Source organism: Hipposideros armiger, unplaced genomic scaffold (assembly GCF_001890085.2).
Source record: "Hipposideros armiger isolate ML-2016 unplaced genomic scaffold, ASM189008v1 scaffold_187, whole genome shotgun sequence".
NCBI classification, from domain to species: Eukaryota; Metazoa; Chordata; class Mammalia; order Chiroptera; family Hipposideridae; genus Hipposideros; species Hipposideros armiger.
The window spans coordinates 2,682,727-2,692,594 of record NW_017731537.1 but is presented as its reverse complement, the minus strand read 5'-3'; the positions used below and the strand labels follow the sequence as shown (position 1 = coordinate 2,692,594).

Genomic DNA, 9,868 nt, shown 5'->3' with positions numbered 1-9,868 from the left:
CTGTAGAGGGCAGTGTCACTGGCCCTCATATGTGGGATCCGAACCGGGGCCCTCTGGCGTCCCAAGCCAGTTCTTAACCATCGCGCCACTTGGCCGGCCCACCTACTCACTTGTATTTTGAGGCTTATATGGATACTGTTTCACCTACTTTTGTTAAAATGTTGTATATGGGATTTTGGTTTTGCTATCTTAGTCACTGTTTAATTTAGGTGGTGATTCAGGTAGATTAAAAACATATGATACAGCATCTAGCATCTAAAGTCCATAATCCATTCTGCATTCACATCTTTAAAACGTCCCTGAGTGGACTTAAAGTTTCTGACCTCTGGCCTATGGCGTGTCTGCTATGCCTGTGCTTTGTTTTGAATCTTCATTTCAAATGTTATTAATTTATTGGTGTTTGGATATTTCAGAAACCAATCAATCTAGAAAGGACTAGAAAAAAAGCAGTTTATCATTATAGTGGAAATGAAAATGTTTACCATTTGTAACAAAGTTGAAAGTGATTCAAAATGTATTTGTTTATGGAATGAACAGCACAAACTTTCTGTTCATTCGGAACTTCTGTTCAGAAGGCCAAAGAACAAATTATGCAACCAGTCAAGTGCTATACCTATGTCATTGGAGGTAATCGTAATCAGCAAGAGACAAGGAAATGGACTGATGGGGCGGGGACAACCTTCCAGTTCAAGGATCACCATCAGTGCCTGAATTCTGGGAGCTTAAATTCAAGGGAAAGAAAGCAAAGGGTTAATTCAAGATAAAGCCTGAACAGAGTATAAGTTGAACTTTGGCCACCAGCTACAGGAGGTTTTATTAATTCAGGGCTACTTACACACCTGCTCAATATCAGAGTAAATGGCCACTGGCTCTTGGAACCCCCTAGAGCTGTTTGGGCATTCCTTAGGCTATTAGGAAATAATGACAGTTAAAGCTTCAACAGGATTTTTTTTTTTTTTTTTTAGAGTAGCCCAAACTGATTTCGTGTCACCTAGGGGAAGCCTGATGGAGATTTATCAGCAGAGAAGAGAAAGATATTTCTGGTTTGAAAGTGACGAAGAACCAACTAATATACCTACTTACAGGAAATACATCCAGGGACTGTAAGCACAGTCCTTTCTCAGTCCTTTGCCAACAAGTTGATTTCTTTATACATACCTCGAGAATCCTAACCTGATTTTAAATAGAAGAGCTTCTGTTCAGTGTGGACTGAATAACGACAGATTGTTTCATAGGAGATTCAGAAACATTTTTTATATTGATTTTTCAAAACAGCCTAGGGCAGAATATTAAATCATATCAATGAAAATATTACTGCAGGGAAGTAAGCAAATGTCTAGCTATACAGAAGTGCAGAGGCATGAGTGGAGGTCAGAGTGGCTAAGAGAATAGTTGAAGTAAATGAGTTTGGAGAGGGAACCAGGAACCAGATCATGTAGGGCTTTATGTACTGTGACAGTAAGAATTTTGGATTTTATTCAAAGGTGTGTGGAAGCCATTAGTTTGAGAGCAAAGGAAGAATGAGCAACTAATGTAAATGATAAAGCTAAATGGATGCCCAAAGTACCGTGGAGTACTTTGGACAGTAATATACATGTCAAAATAAAAAGAACCTGGGTTAATATTGATTGAAATATTTTTAATTTGAAAATTTGTGGTTTTATAGTTAAGAGTTACAAACGAGGTGTACACACACACACACACACACACCTCTCTTGTTTTCTAAACAAAGTTTGCTAAACAGTACTGAATCTCATTTCATATGTTCTTATTTCTGGTTTGTTCTCTCTAATGTTTGAAATGAAATGCTGGTTGCAGCCCACTAAGTTGACTTAGTACCACTAATGGATCAGGCCTTGAAGTTTGAAAACGACTGTAAATCTAGTATAGTCCCTTTATTTGGCTTGCCAAAGCACACATTACTGAATATGACCAAACCAGGATCCAGATATCGCCACATTTCCCAAGAATATATTAAAAAACATAAACCAAGCTTGCTTATAAAATGTAACAGTAGATTCCAGTGTAGAAAATAATTTGAGGATAAGTGTTCCTACTTGAGTGTATTGCCTGTGCTCTTCTCCCTGGTATGAAATGTTAAGGCCTGTGAATTTCAAATGGACTTGTAAAATAACAGTTTTCTTTATTATGGTCTGTAATTAAACATACAAACTGCTAGCCAAAGTAACAGTCTCTTTTGAATTATAAGCAGAGAATAAGCAGCCTGGCGGCCTTTAAGTTATCACCTAGGAATTAATGAAAAGAAATGTCATTTTCCTATTTTCTGCAAATTTCTTATTCTCTTGTTTGTTTCATTTTGGAAGAGAGAGTATGGGAGGAGGGAAGATTAAATGAAACCTAAATGTCAGTGTGAAGTAACGGGAAAAATGACCCTTTTAATTCTATTATTTGAATCCTTGCTCCTGTGTCCCATAGCTCTGTGACCTTTGGAAAGATACTTGCTTGTGCCTCTCTTTTCTCATTTATAAATGGAAGTAATATCTATATCACAGTTTTAATGTTAAGCTTAAATCAGGGCCTGGTGGTGTTACATGTATTTTAATAAATATTAGTTTTTTCTTCTTTCCTTTCTTCCTTAGGGAGGAATTCAGTGAAAATATGTTGCTAGAATAAGTAGGGCTGGAGAGTGTAGAAAAATTCAGAAAGAAAGGTACATCTTTTTAAATTGGTTGTTCTCTTCCTAGTAAGTCTATTGTGTGTGATCCCAGTTGATCCTAATTTCTTTTAGGATAGGTAAGTGGTAAACAGGTAGGCTTCCTGTACTTCCTCCCATCCTTTCCTTTTTTAAGGAGGGAAGATTCCCTAAGTGATGAAAATCAAGTTTGGGAGGCCAGTAAGCAGTACTTTCATAGTTGATTCCAGTATTTTAGTTTCTAACATCTCCAATCTGCTTTATCACGAAGAATTTACTGATGATATGTTGGTCCTGATATCAAGTATGTTAGCTAACTGATAGCTATTAATTGTGTTACCTAAAATCAATTGTCCTTGCCTGTAGAATAAGCACTTCCTTTGATGTAACCCAGACAGCTTAGGAAAATTACAAAATCAGAGTGAGATGGAAAGATAGAATTTTGTCTAGCTGGCTTTAAAAAAAAATAATAATAGCTTTATTGAAATATAATTCATATACCATAAAATTCATCCTTTAAAAGTATACAAATTAGAGGTTTTTAGTATATTCACAGAGTTATGCACCCATCACCACTATGTAATTTTAGAACATTTTAATTGCTCCAAAAAGAAACCTTATACCCATTAGCAGTCATTTTCACCCCATCACCCCCTGCTTCCTGGCACCTCAGCCCCTTGCAATCACTAATGTACTTTTTGTTTCTATGGATTTACTTATTCTGGATCTTTCATATAAATGGAATTACATAATATGTGGTCTTTTGTGACCTACTTCATTTACTTAGTATAATGTTTTAAAGGTTCATCCATGTTGTAGCATGAATCAATACTTCATTCTTTTTTATTGCCAAATAATATTACATCATATGGATATACTACATTTTGCTTATCTATTCATTAGCTGATGGACACTTGGGTTTCCACTTTTTAGCTATTATGAATAATGCTGCTGTGAACATTTATTTGTGTACGAGTTTTTGTAAGGACATCTATTTTTAGTTCTCTTGAGTGTATGTCTTGGAGTGAAATTCCTCAGTCATATGCTAACTTTATGTTTAACATTTTGAGGACCTTATAAACTGTTTTTCAAGCTAATTACTATTTTTGTCTAGCTGGATTTTAAATCACCCAGTTTTAGGGTTCTAATTTTATATGTATTGAAGGAGAACCTTAGCTGAAACAAGTGGTTTGAATTGATAAGGGGGAAAAAAACACCTGCAGTAGTTTGCAAAGTTGGAAGTACTTTTTTTTTAAAGAAGATTTAGAATTATTACTATTAATCTCTGACTCTTTTTTTTTTTTTCAATTTTATTTTTGCAGTTTTATCTCCAAGACACTAAAAGTAGTAACGGTACCTTTATAAATAGCCAGAGATTGAGCCGAGGCTCTGAAGAAAGTCCACCATGTGAAATTCTTTCTGGTGACATTATCCAGTTTGGGGTAGATGTGACAGAGAACACACGGAAAGGTACGGGTATGGATCGATTTTTCCTATTACTTGTCTTTTAAGTTTGTTTATTTTTTAATTCTATCATTAAATGTTATAGAACATTTTATGCTTGTAAAAGCAATTTAAATATGGCATTATATGAAGTGAAAGTTAAAAATCTCTCGTATCCCCTATTTCTCATACAAAATTTTAAATTCTGAAATGTTAATAAGTAACATAGGGCACTACTGTGTCAGTTAAAAAACAATTGAATGCAATGACTCCATACCCAATAGGAGCTTAAACCATAAGGATATTTATTGTTAAGTAACAAGAAGTCTGGAGACAGGTAGATCCAGACTTTGTTCATGGAACTTAATGATGCTATCAGGAAAACGGGGTACGGTCCTCCCATTCTATTATCCTTAGCATTGTTGGTTTCTTAGGCTTTTGTTTGTGCCTCAGGGTCAAAGGGTGGTGGCTGCAGCCCCAGGTATTATTTTTCTCACACCAGTGTTCTAGGCAAAAAAGGATGAGGTTGGGACAAAATGCCTTCCTGTGTGGCTCTTTTTTTTAAGTTGAGCTGTCCTGCCACCTGTTGGCAGCTCAGCAGCAGCTCAGCTTGGGCCAGGACTCGAACTGCTGTTGTTCAGAGCTCACACTCTTGAGCAAGCTCTTAACCAACTGAGCCACTCTGCCATCCCTGTGTGGCTCTTTTTATGTTGAAAGAACAATCTTTCATAGAACCTTCCCAGCAGATTTCTGCTTTTGTCTCACTGGCCATGTGGGTAAGTCACATACATAGCTACATGTAGCTACAAATGGGAAGCTACTTACCTGGCATTGATGAGAAGGAGATCCATGATTGGCATAGACTGGTTCTGATTTATCCCTCCCAGTTGTGCCTGCATTGTTGCCCCAAACAAAACCAGAGTTCTGAAGGCAGCTTAATAGTACCTATCACAGATATAAAATTTCATGTCTCAGTTTTGAAGCTGGAAGCTCTCTAGCTAAATAAATGGAGATTGTCCATATTTTTACAATTCTGAAGCTTCCTGGCTCTACTTCGCCACTGTCTACTTTATGACCATTAAATTATATGGCTGAATCATAAGACTAAATGAATAGGGACCAAAAGACAGTTCCACTGTCTTAGTTTAATATGGACAATGGACCTAATTGGCAAGTTCCTTTTTCATTTCTCTGAACATACTCTGGTCTGGTGATGCCCTAAGTCATCAGTCTCTGATATTTTATACAGCATACATGGGGATGTGTGGTGGTGGTGATGCCGGTATGTGTGCATGTGTATATATTTTTACATACTTCCATTGGTGTTACAACTGCAATATTATTTTTACTAGGTTTTGTTGGCCTCCTCAGGGTGTTAGGTTTTAATATTTGAATTTGGATAGGGCCAAAGTTTTATGAATTTCCATTCACAATTGTAAAATAGAAAAGAAAGTTTATATTTTGATGCAAAATAGTTAGTGATCCTTAATAAGAGAGCACAACTTACGTATGAGCATACTGAGAGCAGCTGCAGTGGACACTCTTAACATCTGCTATTGCCACATCATACCGCCTCTGGTACCAAGTCACTCAGCAAACATTTACTGAGCCCCAGGTTTGAGTAACCCACAGAGAAGACAAAGAATTTGATTCCACTGTCTTTCTCTCCAAGGAATGTCTATCTTGGCTTGCATTTCCCACAGAGAGTTAATAGGCATTAATGGATAAAAGAATAAGGTCATCAAATACATTTAGGAAATCGTAGTTAACCAAAGGTAAGCAGGACTTCTCAGATTTTTTATAATGCTAACACATACCAGTGCAGATCTCCAAGGGGGTGACTCTATAGAATGCAGCTCTTTCCCAACTCCTTCCCACTCTTCTTCCCTAGCTAGCTGTGAGGGACACTCTAGAAAATGCTGTAAAAAACGCTAAGAGAACAATCCTGAGGCAGTGTTACTAACGTGTTAGTACGATATTGTTGCAGTATCAGAGATTCTTGGAGGCTTCTTTGAAAATTTAACTATTGTTATTGCCAACTTTAAGGAAATTAAGTAAAGAAAAATTTCTTCATCATTTAAAGTGTTGTTTCTTTTGGTATTTGTTGACTTCAGAAAGTTGACTTATGTTAAGTAAGCATGGGCTCTTGGGATGTTGCTGTGTCACAAGTTGAGTACTACCTCTTTAAGCATATGCCAGGAAAGCAAAAGATAGACTTTGTCCTATGCTAAAAAGTACTAATACAAGCTCTATATCACTTGGAAAATCCTACTGAAATTATACAACACTACTGGATAACCCTTGAATCAAAGAAATCAGAAGGGGAGTTTTAAACTCTGGAGAAAGAAGCCTTTTATACCAAAATACAGTAAATCCTTAACTCAGATAAAATTTACATTAATCTTACATTCCTTCAGTAATAAAGAAGAAAGACAAACAATGAAGAAACTTGGCATTCAGAAGAAATTAGAAAAAGAAAAAAGAAGAAATAAAAAGCAGGAATTAATTAAATAAACAGAAAAATCAAGAAGGGATAAACTCAAATACTGGTTCTTTAAAAAACAAACAATAAAGTAGGTAATTCATAAGCCTTGATTGTTTTATTATGTTAAAAAATATAAGCAAAAATATATAAGATAAGGAATGAGAAAGGAGACAAACACAGATACTGGATATACTAAGAGAATTCTAAGAGCCTATTACATGCTAACTTATGGCAAAGAAGAAAAAAAACTAGAGTAATTTAATATTTTTCTAGCAAAATTATCCCAAGATGTGGAAAACTTGAATAAGTCAATTTCCGTAAAAGAGACTAAAAAGTTATTAAAGAGTGACCAGAGACAGAGGCATTCACAGCCAAATTTGATCTTATTCTTAAAAAACAGATAAATATAATTCAAATGCTCTAAAAATAGATAAAAATAGAAAGCTCTCAAAATCCTTTAAAGAAGCCAGCAGCGTATCATTAATGCCAAGTTCTGATAAAGATATTTATAAAGTCCTATAATTTCACTTGACAATAGATGAAAATTTCTGATTAAGCTGTTAGTAAATTAAAATCAGAAATGAAGCTAGAAAGAACAACAAAGTAGGATTTATTCTAGGAATGCAAAGGTGATTCAATTTGGGGGAAATCTATCAATATCATCCACGAACTAGAGCTGAAAAACATGTAACTCTATAACCTGTAGATATTGAAAAAGCATTTGTTTAAGTTCAGGAGTTATTCCTTATAAACATTCTACATAAATAGGATGAAAAGAAAAACTAAGTAAAATAAAATTTATAATTAAAATAGAATAAAAATAGCAAAAATACTATACAGTTAAAATGTATGAACTGAATTTGCATATATCAATAAGGATAAATCTCAATTATCTCAAGCAAATCAGAAGGTTGTGTATAGTGTAATTAATAATTTACATAAAGCATTAATTCATGCAAAACAATACTATATAGTGCTTTGAATATATAAGGATATAAAATTAGACACTTCAAATGATAGTTTGTGAGAGTATGAAAAGACTTTTCTTTTTTTTTTTTTTTTTGCATCAGTGTGCATAATACAAAAAACAATGCAAGCATAATTTAAAACTTGCTTGGGCCGGCCGAGTGGTTCGATTGGTTAAGAGCTCGCTCAAGAGTGTGAGCTCTGAGCAACAGGGTCGCTGGTTCAATTCCCAGCCCGAGTTGAGCTGCTGCTGAGCTGCCAACAGGTGGCAGGATGGCTCAGCTTAAAAAAAAAAAAAAATTGCCCATTATGCAGTTTAAAAAAAAATAAATTAGGGTTATATGAATTTCAGGGATTTCCATAAGCTGTATTGTGAGGGGAAAAAATTAATTTTAATAATTTCATTATTTTTTAAAAGTCTCACCAATCTTTATGTACATATATATGCATGTGTTTGTATATGATTATATGAACATGGAGGGAAAACATGGAAGAATGTATACTAGATCATTAATGTGAGTTGTCCTGGAGTGCGGGCACGGTGGGGGAGGAGTAAAGGAGAAGAGGGAGCCAAATTAAAAGGGACGGGTTAATAAAACTGCAATAAAAACTCTCTAGTATATATGACATTTATGTAATATATAAAAGTGTGTGTGTGTGTGTGTGTGTGTGTGTGTGTGTGTGTGTGTGTGTGTAAAATCAGGATTTTGTTAAAAGGTGATACGAGCCTGAAGTTGGATGTTACTGAACATACCAGTTCATATTAGTGTCTCTTCTATTCTAAGCTCCAAAACAAGCTGATATTGATGTTTGGCTTCCCATATGGTGTGGCTCCAGGGAGAAAGTTAGCACTGTACTAATAACCTGCCCCATAGATATAATCATTGTAAATAAATAGGATGGCTTTCTAATGGACTTTTTTTTTTTTAAAGGAAGGGAGGAGAGAGAAAGCCAACCTATCCAATCCTCCTGGAATGGGAGCCTTAGCAAACCAACTGCTGGCCACTACTTTGTTCCCAAACCCACAAACTTCGCAGACAGGGCATGAGTTTTCTGGATCACATAATGTTACAGTAACCCTCTGTTGCAAAATTTGGGACCAGTTAGTTCTATAAACTTCTCATGTAACTCCAGTCAGCTTATTAGCTCAGGTCTACTTCGCCAATATCTGTTCCTAGGTTAAGCCCCTGGGAACAAAGTGTCTGTTACAAGCAAGGCCTTCCTTTTGCTTTATGCTGCAACTGCACTGAATTACTTGTACTCCCCTCAATAGACCTTGCATTTTCTGGCCTTCGAGCCATTGCACACACTTTTTCCTTTGCCTAGAAACCTTCCTAGGCTGGACAGGGTGCCCACCCACGTCCCTGTTGCACATGGCACTCATCCGCTTTGTGTGTTTGTCTTCCTCACTAAACTGTAAGCTATGCGAGAGCAGGCAGTGTGTCTGTCTCCACTGTAGAAACTCCACACTCAACCGGGCACTAATATTGGTTGAATAAATTTTAAAATGTGCTGTGAATCTTCATCAACCATTTTATGATAGTTCTTTCTACCATCTTAACTAAGTCTTTGACAACCATCCTCCTAATATGAGAACTGGGAATTGGCAGCCTTCTTGTTACCCATTACCTTTTTCATTCTGCTGTGACTCAATTACTTCTCCTTAATTGGCCTAAGCTTTTATTTCCTCATCTTATGAAAAGGGACTCATGATATTACATCACAACGTTTTTGGTACAGCATTCAGTGTTCACAATGTGGCACAGTTTTCAACGTGAACATTGGAAGAGTGTAAAGTGCTAAGCTGAGGGCCAGGTGCTTTTGTTATTACTAAAACTCTTGCCAATCATTTTATGTCATTTTTTTTTCTGCCATTAAGTTTGCCCTTCTTTCTCAGTAGCCTTCAGTCTCAGGCTCCTTTACCTATCTGTTATTCTCTCAAACATCATTCTCCCAAACACTCTGGCTCAGAATCTGTCTCTTTCTTACCTCTAGCAGTTGTGTCATCTAGACCATTTGCCCTCTTTCCCTGCTACTACTTGTTTTTCCTGTTGCCAGCCTAGAATGTTACAGCAGCTTTCCACCTCTGACCACCATACTCTGCCAGCTCACTGCCCCGAGAATTTTCTTTTGTTACAGATCTGTTATGTCCTTCTCCTGCTTTTATTGGGTTGTCGGAAAAGTCATAATGCATTTTTTTCTATGTTTTTCGTTGCAAAAATGTGTCATGACTTTTCCGACAACCCAGTAGAGGCCCTTACTGACTGTGCCATGTTGCAGAATGAAGTCTGAAATGCTTACTGGTACACTTGAGGCCCTCA

General features: G+C 36.3%; 1 protein-coding gene across 14 annotated transcripts in view; it reads left to right on the top strand.

Moving 5' to 3' along the window:
* SLMAP (sarcolemma associated protein) overlaps nt 1–9,868 on the top strand; it is a 131,186-nt gene that overhangs the window by 49,082 nt on the left and 72,236 nt on the right. For 9 of the 14 annotated variants that reach the window (XM_019652791.1, XM_019652789.1, XM_019652785.1 and 6 more), the window contains exon 2: nt 3,976–4,129. The exons of 1 other annotated variant lie outside the window; for it this stretch is intronic. Coding sequence is in view for 12 of the 13 variants with exons in the window: in XM_019652789.1 (XP_019508334.1) it covers nt 3,976–4,129 (154 nt within the window). In the remaining variant the exon portion in view is untranslated. The remainder of the gene's footprint in view (nt 1–3,975; nt 4,130–9,868) is intronic. 4 more of the 14 variants (XM_019652786.1, XM_019652779.1, XM_019652782.1 and 1 more) reach the window with 1 other exon arrangement.